Here is a 27,402-nt window from a genome sequence, read left to right as displayed (position 1 = left end):
AGGAGATTGTAAATCTGGAGAACTGGTGCCAGAGGAACAATCTCCTCCTGAACGTCAGCAAGACAAAGGAGCTGATAGTGGACTTTAGTACAAACCAGGAGAGGAACTACCAGACCCCCATCATCAATGAGAACCCAGTGGAGAGAGTGGACAGCTTCCAATACCTCGGTGTTCACATCACGCAGGACCTGTCATGGTCCTGTCACATCAACACCGTGGTAAAAAAGGCCCGGCAGTGTTTCTACCACCTCAGACGCTTGAGAGACTTTAGACTGCCCTCTAAGGTGCTCAGGAATTTCTACTCCTGTACCATAGAGAGCATCCTGATGGGAAACATTACGACCTGGTTTGGAAACAGCACCATGCAGGACAGACGAGCTCTACAGAGGGTGGTGCGATCAGCTGAGCGCATCATCCGCACCGAGCTCCCTGACCTGCACTTGATCTACAGCAAGCGGTGCTGGACCAAGGCCAGGAAGATTGTGAAGGACCTCAGCCATCCCAACAATGGACTGTTTTCTCTGTTGCGGTCAGGGAAGCGATTCCGCTCCCTGAAGGCCAACACAGAGAGACTGAGGAAGAGCTTCTACCCGCAGGCGATAAGGTCTCTCAATCACATCACACCACACAGGAGTAATGTCTTTTAAACATTTACAATGACTGGACAATCATGGACACATTCATGCAATACATATTTACATATCTGAAGCCATTGCACATGTCACTTTATACAATACATGTTTACCTGTCACTTTATACAATACATGTTTACCTGCCATTGCACATGACACTTTGCCACTCTGACACTTTAAGACATTTCAATGCCACTTTAAAACATTTTTAAAAAAATTATATATATATTTCCCCCCCATATTCCTATATTCTATTTTTGTGATATTTTTACATGCCCTTATTTGTACAGTTGTTAATTTTACTAGTTACATTTATTTTCCTTTGTATTTTATTTCTTTATTAATATTTATTCCTTATATATAGTTTTTTATTTTCTTTTTAAGGTCACCGGCGGTCGTTTCACTGCATATTGTACTGTGTATGACTGTGTATGTGACAAATAAAATTTGAATTTAAATTTGAAAATTTGAATTTGAATATAAAGTAAAAATAAAACAAATTAACCTGCACTTTATCTTATAAAAAGTAAAAATAAATCCCGACAGATAAGTGTTTCCATTTATGCATGCAGGCGCAGTGTGTGTGTGTGTGTGTGTGTGTGTGATGTGCGTGCACACACATATTAACGGAGAGACTGTTTTATCGGAAAAATTAGCAAGGAACATTGCTAATCACACTCGCGTGAGCGCATAATAACGGAATCACTGCTGTAAAGTAAAAAAAAAAACAACAACATATGAACCTGCACCTTACCTTTAAAAAGAATCGTGACATAGCAGTGTTTCTGTGTAAGGCAGGTAGTGTGCGTTTGTATGTGTGTGTTGGTGTGAGTAAAGGAGCACAGTGTCAAATTACATGCGTGCACACACATGACAGACTGATACAAAGAGGAAGAGAAAAAATGGATCTTTACCTTCTAATGAGACTTGCTTTTGTTTTATACGTGTGCACACACGTGTTATAATAAACAATACATGCGCTGTACACACACGCTTACAAACACAAAATAAAATATGTTTCACACACATGTGGTCACAGTGTTATAGTAAACCGTACATGCGTGCATGGATGTTGATTATATCAGTGAGAGACGAGCACTAAGACCCAGCAGGGGAGATGATTACCTACAATTCCGCAGCGCAAGAGAGAGAAAAAATATTGGCTCAGTTGTGATCATGATACTCGGTACTCATAAACCAAGAGAATGCTCGTTTTTCAAGTAAAAATTTATTACAAATCTTTGCTCGTTTTGCGGAACACTCGCAAACCACGTTACTTGTAATCCAAGGTTCCACTGTATTTTAAAATCAATGCGGAATTTCTCAGGGAGCCAATGAAGTTAAGATAAGAAAGGGCTGATGTGCTCGTATCTTCTGGTTCTAGTGAGGACTCTTGCTGCTGCATTCTAAACTAACTGAAACTTGTTAATGCACCTAGTTGAACAACTAGACAGTAAGACATTACAATAGTCCAACCTAGAGGTGATAAAAGCATGAACTAGTTTTTCTGCATCGTTTAGTGACAATATATTCCTTAACTTGGCAATATTTCTGTAAAGTTTTTAAAGTTGTGTAGTAGAAGAAGCGAGTTGCTCGGTCTGTCCGCAGTGCTTCAGTAAGATTTTCTGGCACCAGGAGAGAATTAGTCAAACACACACACATTGTCTGTCAGAAAGGTCTCTGTTTATTACCAGCAAAGATTGGGTTTTTATATGTTTGACCAAACGCCTGTGTCATCGACATATGTTACTACAAAAATGAACCACTGTATGTAAATGTCCTGGTGAAACTAAAGTTAGGGGGAGAGGGGGAAGGAGACAGAGGGAGAGAGAGAGAGAGAGAGAAAGCATGAGAAGGGGAGTGTTCACACCTTTAAAAACAAATGCAAGAGGAGACAGGAAGATAGCAGCAGAGAAGATTTAACATGTTAATATCAGATCTACACCTTCTTCACGCGGCTGGTGTGAATCCACTGTGGCTGTAAGTCTGTAAGAACAGCTGTGCGAGTCACTGCAATTACAGTTGTAGGTGTATTGTAGGCAGCGTCCCCCACCATGCAGGGACTTAAATTTTTCACCAGAACTGTATCACCTAGGATGAAAGAGTGAGTAGGCTTGTCTGTAGGAAGAGGGAGAGAAGCAAAGAGATTACCATGAACACATTTTTAATGATCGCTTGCATATAATCGCCGACAATCATGTCCAAATCACCTGTAAGAAAAACACCGACGTTACCTTTTACCCAGGGGGTGGGAAATAGTCTTCCCATTATATCCTCAAATGGTGAGAGTTTGGTTGTAGAATTGTGTGTCTATTTTCACAAAGCACAGACAGTAACAAGTCAACCCAGTTCTTACCTGTATCCATTATGGCTTAGGTCAACCTATCTTTAATTGTTTATCCTTTCTACCACACCAGAACTTTGGGGATGGTAGAATGTAAAATTTCCAATCAATGCTTGAAAATTTACAAAATTTTTGTGTCACTTTGGAGATGAAGGGCATGCCATTATCACTGTCAGTAGATGTTGGAATACAATATCTAGGAATGATTTCTTTAGCCAGAATTTTAACTACTATTGTTGCATTTTCTTTTGAGCATGGAAATGCCTCTACCCATTTAGAAAATCTATCCACAATTACAAGCATGTATTTCAGATTTCTGACAGATAACATGTGTGTAAAGTCAATTTGTAAACATTGAAATGGTGCAATAAGCAGTGGCAAGGCATTATGTTTAACATGTTGTCCTTGTGTATTTACATGAGCACAGATCAAACAGGAATTTAATAGAACAAGTGTCCTCAATCATACGGATTTCCCCCCGTTTTGCGACATGTGAAATACCAAGAAAATGACGCACTAAAAACGGGAGGACAGATGCTGGAAGAGCTATGCGCCCTGTCTTATTCCAAAATTAGCATATCACTGCCAGGTGAACACTTACAGGAAAACCAATGTAGATCTTCGGATAAATAATGGGTTTCCAAGAAGGCTATGTCATAGTCGAATGACAAACTTGGGACAGAGACATGTGACGTAGAAGAAAATACTGTTTCCCTACAGACCTGTGGAGACAAGGGTGCTTCGATAACGGCCCATTTGGCAAGTTCTACTAATGCTACAGGATCTAGGGTTTTAGATAAGTATGCAACTTGGCGATAAGACCTGCCATGCTCTAGGGCTAATACCCCCACTGTGACACCGCCGCCTTCAGAGACATATAGGTGAAATGGCTTGACATAATCAGGTGGACCCAATGCTGGAGCTGAACTTAGAGATTGCTTAAGGTAATGTGGCAACTTTAAAATCTTGAAAGGCGGGAATTTGCAAATGAACTTAATCCGACTACACCACCCTGGTGGGGCGCCAGGGGAATATTCCCAATAAAGACACACAGATAAGCTCTACCTATCAAGGCAAGAATAACAATCAAATGAGACGTGGGTATTAATACAAAAGGGATGTTTTATTATTAAAACAAGCAACATCAGCTCCCAAGCAATAAACAAAAATGAACTGATAAAAACACTCCTCAGGGAGGGGGGAAAGAAATAAGGAAACGGAGACTGACAGGACAAAGCTCAAAAAGTCGTCCAAAACCCACCCAAATTCACATTCTGTCACGGTACGCCAGGTCACATCGTTGATTTTTTGCCCTCACGGATTTACTGTTGCTGACCCTCGGATTTGTCTTTCGACCACGAGCTCTGATCACGGACTTTTTGGCTCCCCGTTTTGGACCTCTGCCTGTTCATTGACCTCGAGCTATCATTTCGGATCTAGCGTCCTGCGCGATTCTTCTGCCTCGCTCCGCAGGATTGTCATCGCCAGCAAACTGCGTGTGTATTTTCTATGTGCACCAGCTTGGCACTTTCGCATTCCTGCCACGGAGCTCATTCAGAAAAAACTGTGAGGACGCGCTCGGCACTTCCGCATTCCTGCCGCTGAACTCATTGACTCTAAGCGCTGCACTTGCTCTCTACATACACCAGCTCTACTCTTCTGCATTTGCGCTGCAGCGCTCGATCAGAGAAGCAGTACACGCTCACTCTGCGTTTGGATCCTTCTCCTTTTACAAACTCAGTAGTATATAGAGCAAGGCACCAAGTCGTCTCCCAGTCCTATATATGACAAAGACCAGTGCCTAAACGCACCAAATTAACATAACCAAAAAGGGACAACAACAACACAAACACTCGCGCCGTCACAACATAATACACAAAGCAGACATGCAAAACAATCAATCAGTAAAGACAATTTCATCCACACACACAAAAAAACAAAACAGAAAAGCAAATCAAGAATAAAAAAAAAATAATCAATCCGCATGCACACCGTAGCTACAGCCCAACAGCCTACAAAGCAGTCGCAAGCAAGCAGTCTTCCTACTCATGAGCAAAACAGCAATGGCATCGCCGCTAGCATTATCAACTAGGAATAAGGCGAAGGAATTATCATATACTTACTTGGGTTAAACAATCGCCCGCGTGAAGCTGCATGAGTACTCACCGCCAATGCCGCAGCTCAATCTGCTAGCGTCGCTGACACTATAACAATACACTAAATATGCTTACTGCCAAAGTGATAACAACATTTATTGTAAGTAGGAGCATACCTAAAAGCGCGCTCCGCCACGGATAATCCACATGTTCATGCCGCCAACTCCACTAGAATTTTAACTGTAAATAGTATCGATTAGCATTAAGCTATTCACCTAGCTACACAGTCAACAGAATCCACCTTAATAACCAGGAACCAGGAATAAAAAGGGACACGCCAGTTTGAAGAGGACCCAGTCACCACAAACACGTCACCACCAGTCAAAATAAGGGTCCATAAATAGACTGCATTCCCCTTGTTAACCTGATAACCACACCCCAACGAATCACAAATCAAAACAACCACTTACCCTGCCACAGTAACGAAAAGAATCCTTCATCTTTGATGTCCATGTGATTTTGTCTGGTTAAGTGGAGGAGCAGGACTGGCGCAATATTTTGTCATATTAGAAACAGTCAGGAATGAACTGCCTACAATAGTTTATAAGTCCAAGAAAGCTCATCATTGCTTGCTTTGTGGCAGGTAAATAAATCTCAACAACAGACTGTATGCGATCAGCAGATAATATTCTTTGTCCCTGGGCGATTGTGAATCCCAGATAGGAGACCTTCAGACCGTCATCGGTGTATAACAGAAGGCGGACTTTCTTAGGCAGGGTCAGGGAAGCCATGGCACCTCTTACAACAGAGGACAGCTGGAGAGTCTATGAACCCTTGAGGAAGACGAGTCCAGGTCAGTTTTTTTTTTAAGGTCAAAGCGAATATAGGCTGCGTCTGCTCACTGACAGGGACACTGAAAAAGGTAGAACACAAATCATCTACTGTAAAATATGAATAGTTTGGAGGTATTGACATATATCCCATCAATAATTACATACAATATTAATAATTTTGCGCAAATCTTGGGTAAATCTCCACCTGCCTTTTGTATAGGATTAACAGGTGTATTGTATGGAGATTGGGTAGGAACTAGAACACCTTGTTGTATTAACACTAGAAGCACCGAGCAGCGGTCATTTGACCGCAAGGGGGTAAAAAAAAAAAAATACTTCACACTCGATCAATTTCCAGGACCCTCCTTTCATGACTTTTCCTAGTTCTGTGAGCTTAATCACCCTGTATGCTTAAATTTTTAAAATCACACCAGTAAAAGCCAGTATAAAGCTATTTTGCTCTTATTTACGTGAAATCGCTGACAGCTGCGCGGCGGCATGACGTTTCCTGTCTTTTCCAACCTGCGATTCTCATTTCTCTCAGCAGATGGCGCAAGGAATCGCGCATACTATTTATGCGTCATTCAGTGCGTATGTGTAACTATCTCAGGTTTCATTCCATATATGCAGTTTATATATATATATATGCTTCCGTAAAATATCGACAATTCGCCATTCGTTCTGGCGTTGATAATCAGCGATATTTTATAAGGACATTTAGGGAATTTCGCTTTACTTAATTTTATAAGGTTTTGAGAAAATTAATTAGTTTGTTCGTTCTGTTAGAAGCTTCCGTGAAATTATCTCTAAAACAATATTGTTTTACATATTACATATGTAATGACCCCTCCTGAGGATATAAAGCCTCATTATTGAATGTAAATAAATCAGATCCACCACAGCAGATAATAAACTATGCTATGTCATAACCGAAGCAAACACCACGATTATGCCTCGTTTCGTTCAGTGTTGCTAGGCAACGGACCACGCGCCTAATCGGCGGGAACGTGGTTCACTTGGCCGCGGTGTATTATAAACCTGCGGAATGTTTCACTGCTTATGCATAAAAGCGAGGGAAATGTGGAAGTGATGTGTGGCCACTGAATGAGAACTAAATAAAAGATTTCGGTAACTACACTGAGTGTAACATCTGCATAGTGACACTAAACAGCTGAACAACTTCACTTTGCCGTTTACCTCTGAGAAAGAAAAAAAAGCTGTATGTTGTTTGTTTATATGTAGAATGTTTATAAAAGTACACGAAGTAGGCGCGCGCGCGCGCGCGCAGACACACACACACACACCTCCCCTGAGCCCTCGGTCAACATCTAATGACCGTCGGTATGCAAATGAGTCAAGACGTAGCCTAACGTGGTGTCGTGTCGGATTTCAGCGGTCAAAGAAAGTGGAAAGACTTTGAAGTAGTTTCAGTGTTTTTTTCAGTTACAACAAGCACAGCGATGAGTCCACGTTGTTTCACTGGTTATGACATAGTGACACTAAACAGCTGAACAACTTCACTTTTCTGTTTACCTCTGAGAAAAAAAAGCTGTATTTAGTTTGTTTATATTCAGAATAACACCTTCCAACCACCTCTCATAGTCTATTGTTAGTTTTAATGATTTGGCTGAAACTAATTATCACTACATAAGTACCCCAACACCCCTGATCATGAGTTTCAGCTGAAACTAATTCTATACATGCAACAGAAAATGTAGATGCAGATTCCAAATGTATAAAGATACATGCTATGTTTCTTAATCTTTCCCTATATATATATATATATATACTTTTCAAATAAAATCGCTATTACTTGACCCTGAAGTTTAGTTTAGCACACAAAACAAAGTCCTTTCTGGTAAATCAACTGCATATGTAGTTTATTCACAGCAATTCATTAATAAAATGAATATACATTGTACAGTACAAGGTAAACACGAGAAAGATTACAAAATAAAAAAACAAACAGTGTCTTCTTTATAAACAGCTTATACTGTGCGTCGAGATGCTGAAATCCCTTGCATGTTGCCCCTCAATTTTGTGCTTCCATTTCAAGTGGAGAGATATTTGACCGGCAGCTTAGAACAAAAGAACTGTAGGTGTGATCACAACCCCCTCCGTACGACCGTGCCATCAATCACTGACCATCTCAGAAGTTCCCTCCAATGTATGCTGCTGTCCACTCTCTTGAGAGGTGGTTGGAATGTGTTATTCATTCATTTATTCTATACAAGGGCACTAACTACACAGATCAAACTGTTACCTTATTTTATTCTTATACTCATCGCTGTGCTTGTTGTAACTGAAAAACGCCGCAACTACTTTAGGGGAGGTGTGTGTGTGTGTGTGAGCGCGCGCGCGCGCGCTGCAGCCTGTGAATGAATACGCACAGCAGAGGGACAGAGACATGAGGGACATCTAATACCTTATTGTGTAGTGTCCCTTCTTCAGCGGATTTCTCTGCTACCGCAGATCAGTTTATCAACTTGTAATATATTAATTTTAGGAATATATTAACATGTGCAGACATTTAGTTGATGGGGCGCTGCCCCTATTGCCCCTGAATAGAGCCAGCCTCGATTACACACACATACACACACATATATATAGCATGCATCGAATACACACACACACATATATATATATATATATATATATATATATATATAGCATGTATCTTTATACATTTGGAATCTGCATCTACATTTTCTGTTGCATGTATAGAATTAGTTTCAGCTGAAACTCATGATCAGGGGTGTTGGGGTACTTATGTAGTGATAATTAGTTTCAGCCAAATCATTAAAACTAACAATAGACTATGAGAGGTGGTTGGAAGGTGTTACTCTGAATATAAACAAACTAAATACAGCTTTTTTTTCTCAGAGGTAAACAGAAAAGTGAAGTTGTTCAGCTGTTTAGTGTCACTATGTCATAACCAGTGAAACAACGTGGACTCATCGCTGTGCTTGTTGTAACTAAAAAAAACACTGAAACTACTTCAAAGTCTTTCCACTTTCTTTGACCGCTGAAATCCGACACGACACCACGTTAGGCTACGTCTTGACTCATTTGCATATCGACGGTCATTAGATGTTGACCGAGGGCTCAGGGGAGGTGTGTGTGTGTGTGCGCGCGCGTGCGCGCGCCTACTTCGTGTACTTTTATAAACATATAAACAAACAACATACAGCTTTTTTTTTTCTCAGAGATAAACGGGAAAGTGAAGGTGTTCAGCTGTTTAGTGTCACTATGCAGATGTTACACTCAGTGTAGTTACTGAAATCTTTGATTTAGTTCTCATTCAGTGGCCACACATCACCTCCACATTTCCCTCGCTTTTATTACATGAACATAAGCAGTGAAACATCCCGCAGGTTTATAATACACTGCGGCCAAGTGAACCGATTGGGCGCGTGGTCCGTTGCCTAGCAACAGTGAACGAAACGAGACATATTCGTTGTGTTTGCTTCGGTTATGACATAGCATAGTTTATTATCTGCTGTAGTAGATCTGATTTATTCAAATTTAATATTGTTTTAGCGATAATTTCACGGAAGCGAGTTCAGAACTAAATCGCTGCTCCGAGACGTTCAGAAGCTTCAAATAGAATGAACAAACTAATAACATTTTCTCCATACGATATAAAATTAAGTAGAGCTTTCCTTTTCGTTATAGTACGAAGCCCCTAGATGGACAAAGGAGGAGAAAAAACGGCAGAAAAAAGTCAAAAACTTTGGGTTATAATTCCAAACATGACTTGTTTTTTCCCTCTTCGTTTGTCCCCTTAGAGACTCTGTAGTAGGTTTTCTCAGTTGAATATGAAAAAAAGATACCGCTTATTATCAACGCGGGAATGAATGGCGCATTGTCCAAGTGCAAGTTGATCTTGGAGCTAAACTATTTGCTTTGGGTGAAAGCGCCATCTAGCGATCATTGTGTGTCAGCAGCAGCTTCCCATTCAAAACAATAGGCGGTCAAATGACCGCTGAACCGCGCTTTTAGTAGGTGACACTGGCGCGGCGCTTCTAGTGTTAATGACAAAAACACTTTCTTAATACCCGCCTCTAAAAGAGGGTATTGTTTACAATACACAGGTGTCAGTGTTTTAAGTTTTGTCATGTATGGTGTAGTACAAACTGTGCCCACTTCATTAGCATTAGTAGACCACAACCTCGGAGGTACAGCAGACAAGTAGGATGGGATGACAATAGATTCATCAGTAGAATCAACCTGTGGGATCACATCAGAGAACATAGTCAGATTATGAGGGGTCTTTAAAACAGTTTTGCCCTCTGCAAAAAATAAACAACAGCCTAATTTAGACAGTTCATTTCGGCCTTGTAAATTGAACGGAGATGAAGGTATCACAACAAATCGATGACGGAAATGCAAATTTGGATCATCTGGGCTAGTTACAGGCAGTTGAAAAGTTTTAGGGCCTGAAATTGGAACCCCATCAATCCCTACAGAGCTGATAGTGGATGCTGTAACATGGCCGTGGTACTAAAACCACTAAAAGAAGAGCATGTAGCTCCAGTGTCTACCATGTAAGGATAAGGAGTACCATTGATATTCAACATTAAAATGGGCAGGTCTGTGGATCATTATTCAGTACCAAGTTCAACATACTCACTGTGGGGTTTCTGCTCTGTGTTTTAATAGGTCTAGGCCTAGTTGGGCATATAGTACTTGATGGGGTAATTTGATGCATTTGGTGAGCCTGTGAAGTAGAAGAGACATAACCATTTTTCATATTGTTCTTTTTTTTGTCTACAGTCACATGCCCAATGTCCTTCTGCCTTGCAATAATAGGCATAGTGTCTGTTTACACTGCCATTCCTGGTGTCCTAGTTTATTCCAGCCTTTGCACCTGACATGTTGGCATTTTGGGGATTGTTTTGAACCATTATTATAAACAGCGGCCAGAGTTTGATTAGAGTTTCTACTGCAGGTGGCGATAGATGCCACCTGTGAGAGATCAAATGAAGATTGATTTTCTTTACAAGAAAAGCTTTAAGTTCAGTGAATATGCATCAACATATTTGTAATCTGCCCATGAATAATAAGCACTCCATGTGTCTCCATTAGCATCAACCTCATCATCTATAGGTATATCATCTTTGTGATGAAGAGAGGGCACGTCTTCCTGTAACGAGGAATCCGTCACCTTTGCGCCTGGAACAAGTGTTAAGATCCACCTGAAATCAGGACCAGTCAACTGTGAATAACGTGTTGTGCTTTTAAGTTGATCACAAAACAGATGGTTTAGGAAGGCTAAAAACAATGCTGCGGATGTCAGATAGAGTGTGTCTTCGTGGTTGAAGAATAGCTAGGGAAGGCAGAGACAATAGATGATTTCACCTTAGTAGTGAGAACAGGAAAAGCATGTATGACTGGTTTGGAGTTGGGGGTGAGTTTACACTTATGAATTTTATCTTTACCATTTTTAGTTATTACATTTTTAGAGTTTTATTTACAAACCTAGTTTTATCTATATCTTTCAATTACCCACAATTGCTACAGTCACTGTAATTTTAATCAATAAATCAACGTTTAAGTAATTAAACACAACGCGAGACAAAAAATAATTAACACGCATAAAGGTTTTCTTTTTCCAAAATATACCCCAAATATATGTCAATTTATTACATAACTAAACTATAGGTTCAAAAACTCTTCTGACAAAGGAAGGAAGTACAATAGCAAAAATAATGCTTAACTTAACCCACTGGGGTCCGAGGTGATTTTGGGGCCCTTGAGATGTTTGGACATGTTCTGATATTTGTGCTTTTTTCAGCTACTTATAATATATTATTGACCAACCTGTATTTTTCTTGTAATCAGCACAAACTGTTCTACAATGATACAGTGGTATGAAAAACTATCTGCCCCCTTCCTGATTTCTTATTCTTTTGCATGTTTGTCACACAAAATGTTTTTGATCATCAAACACATTTAACTATTAGTCAAAGATAACACAAGTAAACACAAAATGCAGTTTTTAAATGATGGTTTTTATTATTTAGGGAGAAAAAAATCCAAACCTACATGGCCCTGTGTGAAAAAGTAATTGCCCCCTGAACCTAATAACTGGTTGGGCCACCCTTAGCAGCAATAACTGCAATCAAGCATTTGCGATAAATTGCAACAAGTCTTTTACAGCGCTCTGGAGGAATTTTGGCCCACTCATCTTTGCAGAATTGTTGTAATTCAGCTTTATTTGAGGGTTTTCTAGCATGAACCGCCTTTTTAAGGTCATGCCACAACATCTCAATAGGATTCAGGTCAGGACTTTGACTAAGCCACTCCAAAGTCTTCAATTTGTTTTTCTTCAGCCATTCAGAGGTGGATTTGCTGGTGTGTTTTGGGTTATTGTCCTGCTGCAGCACCCAAGATCGCTTCAGCTTGAGTTGACGAACAGATGGCCGGACATTCTCCTTCAGGATTTTTTGGTAGACAGTAGAATTTATGGTTCCATCTATCACAGCAAGCCTTCCAGGTCCTGAAGCAGCAAAACAACCCCAGACCATCACACTACCACCACCATATTTTACTGTTGGTATGATGTTCTTTTTCTGAAATGCTGTGTTACTTTTACGCCAGATGTAACGGGACACGCACCTTCCAAAAAGTTCAACTTTTGTCACGTCGGTCCACAAGGTATTTTCCCAAAAGTCATTGAGATGTTTTTTAGCAAAATTGAGACGAGCCTTAATGTTCTTTTTGCTTAAAAGTGGTTTGCGCCTTGGAAATCTGCCTGCAGTTCTTTAGATGTTGTCCTGGGGTCTTTGGTTGTCTCTGCGCTCTTGGGGTAATTTTGGTCGGCCGGCCACTCCTGGGAAGGTTCACCACTGTTCCATGTTTTTGCCATTTGTGGATAATGGCTCTCACTGTGGTTCGCTGGAGTCCCAAAGCTTTAGAAATGGCTTTATAACCTTTACCAGACTGATAGATCTCAATTACTTTTGTTCTCATTTGTTCCTGAATTTCTTCGGACCTTGGCATGATGTCTAGCTTTTGAGGTGCTTTTGGTCTACTTCTGTGTGTCAGGTAGCTCCTATTTAAGTGATTTCTTGATTGAAACAGGTGTGGCAGTACTCAGGTGTGATAAACCACACTTAAGTTATTTTTTAACAAGGGGGGCAATCACTTTTTCACACAGGGCCATGTAGATTTGCAAAAAGCGTTTTACCTGAAATAATAACTATAACACAAGCCTGTGGAGTAAAAGGAAGAGGTATAGCGGATACAGTTAGCAGCATAAGAGATACCATAGAATACATGCAGGAGAAAAATGAAAAAGGATATATAATTAGTATAGACTTTAAAAAACCGTTCGACAGAATCGAACACCAGTCATACACCATCAGGGCTATATGGTAGAGTGGCCAGAGAGTCTCGTCAGACCTGAGAATTTTGTTTCTTATGGTCCGAGAGTCCTTCAGGTGCCTTTTGGCAAACTCCAAGCGGGCTGCCATGTGCCTTTTACTAAGGAGTGGCTTCTGTCTGGCCACTCTACCATTTAGGCCTGATTGGTGGATTGCTGCAGAGATGGTTGTCTTTCTGTAAGGTTTTCCTTTCTCCACAGAGGACCTCTGGAGCTCTGACAGAGTGACCATCGGGTTCTTGGTCACCTACCTGACTAAGGCCCTTTTCCCCCGATTGCTCAGTTTAAATGGCCGGCCAGCTCTAGGAAGAGTCCTGGTTGTTTTGAACTTCTTCCACTTACGGATGATGGAGGCCACTGTGCTCATTGGGACCTTCAAGGCAGAAGAAATTTTTCTGTAACCTTCACCGGATTTGTGCCTCGAGACAATCCTGTCTTGGAGGTCTACAGACAATTCCTTTGACTTTATGCCTGGTTTGTGCTCTGAGATGAACTGTCAACTGTGGGACCTTATATAGACAGGTGTGTGCCTTTCCAAATCATGTCCAATCAACTGAATTTACCACAGGTGGACTCCAATTAAGCTGCAGAAACATCTCAAGGATGATTAGGGGGAACAGGATGCGCCTGAGCTCAATTTTGAGCTTCATGGCAAAATCTCAAGTAAACTTTTTTTCATGTTGTCATTATGGGGGGTTGTGTGTAGAATTCCAACTAAGAGGGGAAATTACAATAATTACAGCCATTTTCATACATACCCATTTTTGGTGGCTCTTGAATAATATAACAAAGTACACTGCACAACAAAAGTGGAAAGAAAAATTATTAGCAGGGTCTAAAAGTGGTTCATGCACTATTATTAGCAGGGTCTGAAAGTGGTACATTTATCTGTCCTGGAACTAATGTCTTATGAATGCAGAATGCTGAGTTGCATCCAAAGAACACCATACCTACTGTAAAGCATGGGGGTGCAAGCATCATGCTTTGGGGCATTTTTTCTGCAAAGGGACCAGGACGACTCATTCGTGTAAAGGAAAGAATGAAAGGGGCCATGTATCGTGAGATTTTGAGTAAAAGCCTGCCATCGGCAAGGGCATTGAAGATAACACGTAGCTGGGTCTTTCAGCATGACAATGATCCCAAACACACCGTCCAGAGAATTAAGGAGTGGCTTCGTAAGAAGCATGTCAAGGTCCAGGAGTGGTCTAGCCAGTCTCCAGATCTCAACCCCATAGAAAATCTTTGGAGGGTGTTAAAAGTCTGTGTTGCCCAGCGACAGCTATGGAAGTATATTAGTGCTAAAATTCTTCAAAGCAAAATAGCAGGTTGAATTACATGAACTGAAAAAAACTTGTTGCAATAAAAATGTTCGAATTTTTCTGCATTGCAATTTAATCTGAATTGAAAAAAATCCATAAAGCATTTACAATGTTTGAAATTTTTGCCACTGCAATTTATTGTGGTTGTATATTTCAAGTGAAAATGCAATTTAAGCATTTAAAATTCAATGCAAAAATATTCAAGTTACTAAATTGCAGTTCAAAAATATTTTCAAATGTTAAAAATACAATCTTCATTATTTTTCATTCTTACAAATTCAGTTAGACAAAATTCAGGACGCTAAAATTCAGGTAATAAAATTCAAGTTGCTAAAATGCAGGTCTTCACATCCGGGATATCACAGGAAGAGCAGTGGAGTGCCGATTGGTGCTGTGCGTGCCGCAGTTTACTTTAAAGTGTGCTTCCTGCTCCCTGTGCAGTCTACTTCTCAGAAACTACTTACCGATCGGAACGCAGCACTTTTAACTAACAGGCTGGGTTGCCAGTTGCACAAAAAGGGTGTAATGTGTTAATATTACCCCTTTGCCATTCAAAGCAAAGCCAGCGCTCTTTCATTCACACGCGAAAGCGATGGGTTTCCCGCCCCTGCACTCGGTAATGTACAGCATGGTTGCCAGGGTAGCGGTTTTCCCGCACGATTGGCCTATTTTAGAAAAGGAGTTGCGGGAAAAAATACGGAGTTGCGAGTTGCGGTTTTTTGGGCTACATTTATAATGTACCGCGGCCGCAAAAAATAAATAAAATAAATTAATTGTGGACAAAGATAAAACCTTTTATCAGTGGGTGTTGATCCTCGGGAATGAATACTTGGCAACAAACGCTGCTGCTCACGACTGAAAAACATTTTTTAAAAAATGCGGCTCTTTTCTCAAATGCCAGAACATTATTTGACACAGGCAGTTCCTTTCTAAGAAATAATGCACCTGTGAAAGAGGCAGAGTTAAAGTCACTCAAGCACTTACACTGTTGACCACTTAGGAAGTGTTGTGGAAGAAATTTCAAAAAAAGGCATTAGTTTACATCGAACGAAATCCACAGCACTAATTAATTCAGTGATAGGACCAGTAGTACATGAAGACCTTTTGGAGGATGTAGGAAATGGACCATACTCTCTTATTGAGTACAAGTTAAGATAAGTTAAGTACAAGTTAGTACTTCTGACTAGGGTCAGAAAATATCAGAGAGGACATGTTCTTATTTGACCTTTATTGTTTGAGATTGTGTATTAAAAAAAAAACACAGTGTGTGATATTAAGAATTTGGGTAAGACAAAAGGCCAATACTTTAAACTTATATAAATTTATTTTAAGGCCCTTTGTGGGAATCCAGCCGTTGTCTAATCTGATTGGACACTGAAAAATTGTGCTAGTTTTCATTCCATTTGGGCGGATTTTAAGTTGTCATTGGGCTGGAAATATTTCTGGGACCTGGCAACCCTGATGTACAGTCACATTCAGTAACCAGATAGGATTAATTTACTCAGCAGCAGCAACAACATACATGCTGTTTACACTTTGTTAAATTTATATTGCTTATAAATAAAGGTAACCATAAAAACTTTGTAATTAAGAAAAACGTAAAGTGTGGATAGTACGGTTTAATGTCAGTCTGATTAAAATAAATAAAAAAAACTAATTTTTTGGTCACAAATTATTTTACGCAACTCAATTACAACATTTCAGTTTAATATTTAGTATGAAGTCATAAGTCTTTATGTAGTTGTTTGAGCAGTTAGTAGTACAGTGGAACCTCGGATTACAAGCATAATTCGTTCCGGAAGCGGGCTCGTATTCCAAAACACTCGCAAATCGAATTTAATTTTCCCATAGGAAATAATGGAAACTTAAATTATTCGTTATACAGCCCAAAAAAATAAATACATAAAAAGAATTAATACAAAATATAAAGTAAAAATAAAACAAATTAACCTGTACTTTACCTTAAAAAATGTAAAAATAAATCCCGACAGATAAGTGTTTCCGTTTGTGCACGCAGGGTTTGTGTGTATAAAATGTGCACGCACACATACACACACATTAAGGGATAGACCGTTTTTAAAACCGTTTAAAAATTAGCAAGGAACATCCCTAGTCACACTCACGTGAGCGCATACTAACAGGATCACTGCTGTAAGTAAAACAACAACAACAACAACAAAAAACTAATTAAACAGCTCCTCACCTTTGAAAACAATCGCAACAGAGAAGAGTCTGTGTGTTTGTTTGGCAACCTGAGAGAAGGGGGGCTGAAGGGGGCTCGCTCGCGTTTACAGCCCCCTTTTCTCAGGTTGCCAAACAAACACACAAACTCTGTGCCTTACACAGACACAAACACACACACGTACACTCAACAATTCCGCTGCAAGAAAGAGAAAAACCGTTGGCTCACTTGTGATGACGTGACGCTCGGTGTCAAAACAAGAAGCGCATGCGTGAAACATGATACTCGGTGCTCGTAAACTAAGACAATGCTTGTTTTTCAAGTAAAAAAAATATTAAAAAACGTTGCTCGTCTTGCGAAACAATCATAAACCGCATTACTCGTAATCCGAGGTTCCACTGTATATATTCTCAGCAAAAAAAGAAACGTCCCTTTTTCAGGACTGTGTATTTTAACAATAATGTTGTAAAAATCCAAATAACTTTACAGATCTTCATTGTAAAGGGTTTAAACAATGTTTTCCATGCATGTTCAATTAACCATAATCAATTAATTAACATGCACCTGTGGAATGCTCGTTAAGACCTTAATAGCTTACAGAAAGTAGGCATTTAAGGTCACAGTTCCAAAAACGCAGGACACTAAAGAGACTTTTCTACCGACTGTGAAAAACACCTAAAGAAAGATGCCCAGGGTCCCTGCTCATCTGCGTGAACGTGCATTAGGCATGCTGCAGGGAGGCATGAGGACTGCTGATGTGGCTAGGGCAATAAATTGCCATGTCCGCACTGTGAGACGCCTAAGACAGCGCTACAGGGAGACAGGAAAAAAAGAAACGTCCCTTTTTCAGGACTGTGTATTTCAACAATAATGTTTTAAAAATCCAAATAACTTTACAGATCTTCATCGTAAATGGTTTAAACAATGTTTTCCATGCATGTTCAATTGACCATAATCAATTAATTAACATGCACCAGTAGCTAACTTAGCTGAATTCAGTTATGTGTGTGGCATGCAATGCATAAAGTAACTCTGATGTAGAAGACAGTAAATAGATGAGGAGGGACAAATTGACAATGTTAAGCAATGTATTTATGAGTTTATTGCCAGTGCAATTGATTTTGATATTTTGAGTATTGTTTGTTCATTAGCTGACTTGCCTGTTGTGTTTGATTGTATCTGTTGAGGAGAAAAAAGTGAGAAATAATGTCAGTTTGCATACCTGTTGACTATGGAAGAATATTATTTTAATGTGTATATTATTTTAATGTTTAAAAACAGTACGTGTTAAATTATTTATACTATTATTTATATTATTATACTTTTGTTTTATATTATAATTATTTAGAAAAAGCTTTTTGTGAGGCCTTTTTTTTTGTTTTATATCTTCATTGCTTACTTGCTTATCTGCAAGTAAGCAAAATGTAGCAGTCACAGTCCTGTCAGACCCATGCCACTATTAAGCTTACCACAGTCCTTTTGTCACGCAGTATCATTAAGATGCAGAAAAGAAAGGGGCAGAAGAAGATTGACACCTTTTTTAAGAGAAGTTGAGAGATGAAAGTTGAAAAATGTTGACATTAAACATGTGAAGACCCGAATTTTAGCGACTATAATTTTAGCGACCTGAATTTTATTACCTGAATTTTTGCAACCTGAATTTGTAAGATTTAAATATTAATGATTGTATTTTTAACACTTGAAAATATTTTTGAACTGCAATTTGGTAATTTGAATATTTTTGCCTTAAATTTAAAATGCTTGAATTACATTTTCACTTGAAATATACAACCACAATAAATTGCAGTGGCAAAAATTTCAAACACTGTAAATGCTCTACAGATTTTTTTTTCAATTCAGAATAAATTGCAATTCAGAAAAATTCAAACATTTTTATTGCAACATGTTTTTTTGCTTTGAAGAATTTTGGCACTAATATACTTCCATAGACAGCCCAAAACATCACTTGTCGTGGCAAATTTGTTGTGTACTATGCCAAATTTCCAAAACAAAATCAATAACTACTCAAGCACTGAAATAGCAAAAGAGTTTATTGCAGCCAAAAGTAAATGGACAGCACTGGGCCAGCCAGACAAAAGACAAACAGACAAACTGCGAAGCTGTCTATCTCTCACCTCCTCCAACTTCCCTAATTTTACATGGTTTATATACCTTCATTTAACACTTACATCATTGTTTGCTCCTCCTTAAGTCAAGAAATCACTTAATATTTATTAGATGTAAGCCAATTTTGCCTAGGTTAGGTTGATGTAGCGCCTCCCAATTGCGTAATCTCCCTTTTTCCTTTTTTTTCATCTCATATTTATTTAAGTCTTGGCCTAAGAAGTCTTATGCTTTCCCTTTTTTGGAGAAAATTTGGTTTGTTCCTTTTTCTTGACCAGACCATTGACCACCGCTGGTGACTTGAGGTTTTGTTGAAGCCGCAATCAATTTTTCTAAAATTTCCTCATCAAGATGTGTAAGTGTTCTATTTTCATAATTATATTAAATTTTTTATTATTCTCATCACAGTATACTTTGTCTTATTTGTTTTTTAACTGTCCATTATATATTTTAGAGATTTTAGCTATTTTAGAGAACATATGTTTAAACAGAACATACAAACAGAACATATGTTCTGGTTATTCATTTAGATTATGCTTATAACTAATTAATTTAACAGATTATTTTAATGATTTTTTCCCTTATATTTTAACTGAGATAAGCATTGAGGTATATTTAATCCGCTTAAATCTGATTAAAGTATTGAAATGACTTTAATCAGATTAATTCAATCAATTGATCATGTTTGTTAGTATTTAATTTTTGTTTACGTACTTATTATTCCCATATTATGTGGGAATATAAGGTTAATTTAAACAATCACATTACTCTGATCATTGCATGATTATTTGCCAGTTTTGAACTTACACTACTAAAATCAAGATTACATGATTACATGTATACATATATGTATATTACAATATTAGTTTAATTTGGTTACTGGTTGGTAAAGAGATAATTAATTTTTTAGTTGTGCATGTTGCAGTATGCTTTGTTTTGTTATATTGTTTTTTAATATGTGCAAATTGCATTTGTTTCATATATTTATTTAATATATATATATATATTTTTATTATTTATTGTTCTAAAATATTTATTATTTATATTTATTATTTTTTATATATATTTATTTATTCTATTGTTCTATATATTTATTCTAGTTCGCAGGCAGCGCTCTTCTCGTACATCTTCTCGTCTAAGATTCCTTCTGGGAGCAGGTGGCTCCACCTTCCCTTACCCAAATCGTCACAATTTGCGTCTGATTCGAGCTCTGATGAGCAAGGATGATGATACAGCTGAAGATCAGTGATTTACTTCAACAATTTACCTGATATACTACTTATATTTTTCTTAACAATTTGATAAATCTGATCTTGTTTATCTGTTTTTCAAAGCAGAAGTCTGGCTTTTTTTTTTGCACTTTGTCCCAATTAAAGCAGAACTGAAAGTTTATTTTTATATTTTGGATCACTGCCTGCACTTTCTGAATTTTCCATTCCATTAAAGTTGCACAACTTCTTGCACTCTGTGTGTACGGGTTGTTCTTGGGTCACACTTTGCACATTTTCTTTAATTTACATTACCCAACCATCGTTAATCATCTTAAGCGTAAACGTAGTAAATATTATTAGTATTATTATTAAAGATTACAGGTTATTATTTTTCCTGATGTTAGTTTTCTTATCTTATTGCTCTATTATCTAACTCCTGCCTTCTGCCTGCATGTTTTTCTCACTTCCTCAATTTGTCGTGCAGGCTGCGAGGATTAAGGCCTCTTGAACTAAGGCCTTCTGGGTATTTGGTACCTTCCACTCAACTTCAATTATAGTTTAATAATTTTTTTCCACACACTGCTCTAAAGGAGATCTGCATGGAGGAATGGGCCAAAATAGCAGCAACAGTGTGTGAAGACTTACAGAAAACGTTTTGACCTCTGTCATTGCCAACAAAGGGTATATAACAAAGTATTGAAATGAAATTTTGACCAAATACTTATTTTCCACCATAATTTGCAAATAAATTCTTTAAAAATCCTACAGTGTGATTTTCTGGATTTTTTTTTCTTATTTTGTCTCTCATAGTTGAGGTATACCTATGATGAAAATTACAGGCCTCTCTCATCTTATTAAGTGGGGGGACTTGTTTCTGACTGTGTTATGAGGTGTGATTCACGAGATGCACATGGTTCAAAATCTGAATCAGTGTTACTGCCAGTACCCTGCATTGCAGGTTCTAAGGACCACTCTTATTTAGAGGAATGCTTTAAACATAATTAAACAGATTGAGTCCACATTTTCTGGAAAATGTACAACTGCTGTCTGTCTTTTAATTTGTGTTTTTGACTTACTTCACAACTTTCAGAGATATGTAGAGCTCACTATGTCTTAAAGAAATGGCTGTTACAAGCATTTTTTTCATTGCTTATAGAGACTTTGCATGGTTATATTATCATATGGGTAATTTTGCAGAGTGTAAAAGCTACCTGAATAAACTGAGTGAGATTAAATATCAATCCGTCCCATATGCTGAAGTGCTTGAAGAGAAGGGGTGGACCTTCCTTAAATTTTCTCACAATTATTATGACAGGGCTAATGTCTGCTTTGAGGCCCTGAAACTAGACCCTTATGATGGTGAATGAAATGCCAGCCTTTTAGTTGTTCTTTATCGAACAGAGTATATTCATCAAGATACAGAGGCTTATTACAGTAAAATTACCAATTTGTTACATTGATACATAGCCAAATATTTACACATTATTTAAATGTAGTTATTTTAACATTTTTATACCACTTGTATGTAATATAATGCTTTTTTGGCTCATTCGTAGTGCTATAAGACACCAATGTTAAAAGAGAAATCAGTGTATGTTTAGATTAGGCTTAGGCTGGGAAGAATGCAGTACACAAAACTTTTGAAACACCTGTTAATAAAATGTGCTTTGCCACTCAAAGGTTTTGTAACCACTGACACTATTATTTATAACGTAAATTCCATACCCCTTTTATTCTTATGTATGACTATTTCATGAATACAAAATATTTTGTATTATGCTTTAATAAAGTCTTTACTTTTTATTTACACATGTGGAACACAGTATTTCAAGTGTATAATGTAAATTAAAAGTTATGTTTTTTTTCAAGCTTTGGATTAACATGATTCAATTTAAATGACCTGTCAAAGCATGTAATAACTATAAAAGCACAATATTAAATGCACTCATGACATTAAAACTGTTAACCTTTTAACCATGGGACCCCTTGTGTCACTGGGGTGGGTCTGGCCCCTTAGGGCACATTCTATACTCAATTTTAAATAAATCCTTGTTCGGGGGCATGTAGTTTGAAACTATAATAGCAAAATAATAATAATAATAATAATACATTTTATTTATAATGCACTTTATATTTGAAACAAATCTCAAATTGCTACAAAATAATTTCGACCCGAAAGCTCTGATAAAAAGATAAGTTTTAAGACCAGATTTAAAAGCATCAAAAAAAGTATCCTCAGATACTCAGGGAGAGCATTCCACAGTCTGGGTGCAGCTGAGCAAAAAGCTCGATCTCCCATGGTATGAAGTTTAGACTTAGGAGTTTTCAAAAGATGTACTGATGCAGAGCGGAGGTTGCGTGTGGACGTATGTGAGGAAATAAGTTCTTTGAGGTAGGGAGGGGCATCCCCATAAATACACTGGTGGGTAAGAAGGGCAACCTTGTAATCAATTCTAAATGTAACAGGGAGCCAGTGAAGAGATTTAAGAATGGGCGTAATATGGTCGTATTTACGCCCTCTCATCAGTATCCTAGCAGCACTGTTCTGAATATACTGCAGCTTTTAAAGTGTTTTTCCTGTAGTCTCAATGAGAAGGGCAGCCTGAAGGAGACAAACGCTTGGACTAACTTTTCTGCATACGTGAGTGCTGAACGCAGTTTTGCTATATTCCTGAGGTGGAAATAAGACGTTTTACACAGATGTTTGACATGAGCCTCATACGTCAAATGAGAGTCCATTTTAACCCCAAGGTTTATAACAGATGTTGACAATGGGATATCCTGAACAAAAAAGGTAATACTGGTGATGTTAGATGATCTAACCTGGTGAGGGGTGCCTACTAAAATAGCTTCAGTCTTAGAGCTGTTCAGCTGCAGGAAATTTTGCTTCATCCATTACTTTATCTCCTCCAAACAGATGGTCAAAGAGGATGATGGCAGAGTAGACGAGGAGGTTGAATTTATCCTGAGGTAGAGCTGAGTATCATCAATAGTGAAAAAAACACAATTTTTTGCTTCCAACACATCAACTAATACTGTATATCCTACCCACTTCCATCCGCTATTGTAAGAAGATATTGAAAATTTAGCTACTGTAAGAAGAGCAAAATTGTGGATAGACAACTTCTTTAAAGCAACTTCAAAACTGCAGCTTTTGTGGGATGTTTATGGTCTGTAGTAATCAGGACATACCAAAAGTGATCCAAGGAAGGAAAAGCCTGTGTAGTCCGATCCAACAGAAGCGTTAGTGGAGATCAAATTGAGAAAAGGGTTAATACTGGTTATGATAGAAAGGTATGACAGAACACACAGTGTGGTACTGTTTTGGTGACAAAGGGAGGATATATATATATATATATATATATATATATATATATACAGAACATGTACTAAGTGGGTTTTTTGTTGTTGCTGTTATTATTATTATTATTATTATTATTGTTGTTGTTGTTGTTGTTGTTTTTATCTTAACCTGACATGAAGCGTCAGTTTAAAACAAGGTGGGATTAAAACCTACATCTTTTGAGGTAATGAGAAGGTTTTAAAGCTAATATAAGAGCTGTACGGTTATGTAAAATGTGAGTGGGTGTAGGGAAAGTGAACGTTAGCTCATTTCTGTGATGGAGAAAACGAAAGTTAAAGGATTCCGCTTCTCCTTTATACTTCTAATCGCACCGTTTTCTTACATACGTTTTTAAAAATTGGACTGATTTAATATTTGAGGTTCAGTTACATCGTTTACTATTTTTACCAAATATATGCGTTTACATTGTTATTTACTTATGTTATTATTGAATGTGTTGAAGCTGCGTTTGACAAGTAAACGCTTTCGGTTTTCATTTCTGAATTTAAGGATCGGGGACATTACAGCTTACATCCGTGTCAGTGTTGCGCTGGTTTCACGCTGAAACATTATACGCACAGTATACAGAGACTGACCACGATGAGGTAAGTGCTGTCATTCTTAACAATAAATATAATATTAAAACTTACCTTTAAAGGATACATTTTAGTTTTTTTAGCCAGTGTACATTACATAATATAAATAAAATATAATTTGATGTACTTTGACCTTAAGGAGTGGTTTTGTACATTACATAGCTTACATAGACATGCTTTAAACATTATTTAATAATATAAAATATTAAGTACACTTAAACGTGAAAGATTTACTTTTAATCAGTATAATTTATGCACAACTTACTGAATTTTTTTCTCTACCAGTTCAACACAAGACAGAGTTTTGAAAACCAGACTTCTTCAGCTGGAATGCCATTTCACTTGGGCTCTGAATAAAAATGATACAGATCTCACAGATCTTATGACCAGGCTAAAAGAACAGCTTAACCTAGATCTTGGTAGAGAGACAGGAGTCCCACGCACATACAGCTATATGGGATTTGTAAAGTTTCTACTAGGCTCTAATGCTGAGGCACTTAGCTATTTTGAGAGATCTGTAGAGCTCACTTTGTCTCAAGGAAATGACTGTGACAAGCTGCTTGTTGTTGTCTATGGGGACCTTGCATGGTTACATTATCATATGGGCCATTTTACAGAGTGTGAAAGCTACCTGAATAAACTGAGTGAGATTAAAAATATATATCCATCTATTCCATATGCTGAAGTGCTTGGAGAGAAGGGATGGACCTTTCTTAAATTTTCTCGCAAATATTATGAGAGGTCTAAAGTCTGCTTCAGTGAGGCCCTAAAACTCGACCCTGATAACAGTGAATGGAATACCGGCCTTGCAATTGTTCTTTATCGAACAGAGTATATTGACCAACATTCAGTGGCTTCAAATGCAATTGATCAACTTAGACGAGCCATAGCCACTAACCCAGATGATAACGTTCTTAAGGTTTTGCTTGGTCTAAGATTGTCTGTACTAAAGAAATACCAGGAGGCAGAGAGTCTAGTAGAGCAAGCCTTAGAGAGGTCTCCAGAACATCCTCATGTGATTCGATATGTTGGGAAGTATTTACGGGATCAAGGCTCTGTGGACAGGTCTATTGCCCTGCTCAAAAGAGCATTAGAGAAAGTGTCCAACAAAGCCTTTATACATCATCAGCTGGGACTCTGCTATAAAAAAAAGACTGTGTATCTAAAAAGAGCAGGAAGTCACCATACAAAAAGTGCAGAAATTAAGCGAGCACAAGAGCAATGCATTTACCACTTGGAGAAAGCAACTGAACTGAAGCCCAGCTTCATTCTTGCTATGGGTGAACTGGCCCTGCAGTATGGGGTAAACAGGGATTTGACAAAAGCAGAAGAATTATTCCAGAATGTATTAAAGGTGGCTAAAGAAAAAAATGACAACTACCAGTCTGTTCTTCTGAATTATGCGGTATTCCAGCAATACAATGTGAGATGTGAGCCTGCTGCTCTCAAACACTACATTGAATGTCTGAAGATAAATCCAAATCAATATGAAGGGAAGAAAAGTGCTCAAAAACTGAAAGACATTTCAAAGAGAAGAATTGAGAACAACCCAAAAGATGGAGAAGCCTTTGGAATACTTGGAATCGTTCATAAGGAAGAAGGAGAAAAACAACAAGCCATAGAGTACTTTGAGGAAGCGTTAAGCTATGTAGACAATGAGGATTACCTCAGAGAGCTTTGTGAACTTAGGCTTTCATTGCAGTAATATTACCAATGTGTAATATGATACACATATAGCTATTGATATATTCATGAGGTTAAATAGTGATGTGGTTCTCTAATAATATACTGTGGATGAGATTCTAAGATTAATGTTTTGTAATTCCAAATCAGTAGTTCAGTATTAATTGAAGTAATGGAATATGTGTAATGTTTTACTCACTATTAGTATTTAATTTTTTGCTAAAGTCTGTCCCACAATTTCAAGTTTAAAAAATATTTTTTTTCTGTAAATGTAACAAAAGCACTTTTAACTGTTTTATATTGAAATAAATATATAAAATGACATTAATTATGGATATCTAGTAATATAGTAGCACAGCTGTTTGCCATGTTTTACATGTACAAGACATGTATACTATGCACTTCGCAAATTTGTTACTGTAACTAAAGGACTTTCAACTGTTTTAATATTGAATTAAAAATAAAATGTAATAAATTGTGGATATGTATTAATATAGTAACACAGCTGTTTGCCATGTTTGCATGTACTGACACCTATATTATGCATTTGCGAATGATGAAAGAGTTGAGATTGGACATACTTAAGATGATTAATGTGAACATTGAAGTGAAGCAGGACAGTTTGCCTGTGCTAAGACATAAAAGCATCATTTAGAAAATAAAATCATAAAATTTGTTTCACATTAAAAATAATATCACTAAATAAAGCAAGGAAGTGATGAATAAATGTATTGTAAGAAACTGGAATTCAAAAACAAAACCACAGACTTGTTCATCTACATCTAGTTCCCTTGGAGTTATAAGGTTCTATCTGCTTTTTGAGCAGTTTTGAGATATTATGCTTCAAATTTTCACCCTTAATTCTAACAAAAAGTCAGATAGAACCTAAATTTTCAATGTATGAGTGATTCACTAACTAGTGAACTTAACCTCAGGATAGGTAAAGTTAACAGCATTTATTTTTCTGCACTGATCAGGGAAAGTCAAAAGTTGTGTTTCTAGCATTCAATCTGACTGGTAGAAATAAAATGACTAAAGTGATTTTAAATTTTTTAAAGGGTTGGGTTTAGTGTTAATATAGAATATGTGGAGAGGAGAACAATGAAGGAGATTATGGATTTTATACATACAGACTTTCATTGCAACACACCCTCACGTACAGCAATAATATAATGTAATAATGCATAATAATCAATAATCTTTTTTTCTATTATTATCTTCACTTTGTTCTTACAGTATATTATTTGCACATAATAGTGTTTAAGCTTTCCTGTGGAAGTATTTAACAACAGTACCATAATGGTTTACAGAGGAGAAGAGAACAGAAATCAGTCATTGTGATACTACATAATTTGTCATGATAATTTTTAATTTTTTTGCATTCGGAAATGTTGGTGAAATGCAGGGTGAAATTAAGGTTTATGGCGTTTTAATCAGATTTCACACGGAACAGTATTAACATTTCAACTAATTTGGATTTTTCTCAGAAATACTGATCTCAACACATACGCAAAATATCATTGCTTGGCAGCGGTGGGATTCGAACCCACGCCCCCGAAGAGACTGGAGCCTTAATCCAGCGCCTTAGACCGCTCGGCCACGCTACCATGGAAACGTAGCCCTTCTTTTAGGCCTATGAATGGTTTATATGT

At 37.7% G+C, this 27,402-nt stretch overlaps 1 protein-coding gene, 1 long non-coding RNA gene and 1 other non-coding gene across 3 annotated transcripts; 2 read left to right on the top strand and 1 right to left on the bottom strand.

Moving 5' to 3' along the window:
• Positions 1-18,774: 18,774 nt before the first annotated feature.
• LOC128541508 (uncharacterized) lies at positions 18,775-20,380 on the top strand. Its single transcript, XR_008365636.1, has 2 exons — positions 18,775-19,272; positions 20,018-20,380. It is a non-coding gene; the product is annotated as an uncharacterized LOC128541508 (long non-coding RNA).
• A 3,325-nt stretch (positions 20,381-23,705) lies between these two features.
• Positions 23,706-26,225, top strand: LOC128540825 (interferon-induced protein with tetratricopeptide repeats 5-like). Its single transcript, XM_053510813.1, has 3 exons — positions 23,706-23,851; positions 23,982-24,076; positions 24,353-26,225. The coding sequence occupies exons 2-3, from the start codon at positions 24,072-24,074 to the stop codon at positions 25,770-25,772; spliced, it is 1,425 nt and encodes a 474-aa protein (XP_053366788.1). The 5' UTR covers positions 23,706-23,851; positions 23,982-24,071; the 3' UTR covers positions 25,773-26,225.
• A 1,050-nt stretch (positions 26,226-27,275) lies between these two features.
• Positions 27,276-27,357, bottom strand: trnal-aag (transfer RNA leucine (anticodon AAG)). The gene has a single exon. It is a non-coding gene; the product is annotated as a tRNA-Leu (tRNA).
• Positions 27,358-27,402: the final 45 nt, after the last annotated feature.

The sequence above is a fragment of the Clarias gariepinus genome, chromosome 14 (assembly GCF_024256425.1).
Source record: "Clarias gariepinus isolate MV-2021 ecotype Netherlands chromosome 14, CGAR_prim_01v2, whole genome shotgun sequence".
Lineage (NCBI taxonomy): Eukaryota > Metazoa > Chordata > Actinopteri > Siluriformes > Clariidae > Clarias > Clarias gariepinus.
The sequence above is the reverse complement of the archived record's forward strand: the minus strand, read 5'-3'. Positions and strand labels throughout refer to the sequence as shown.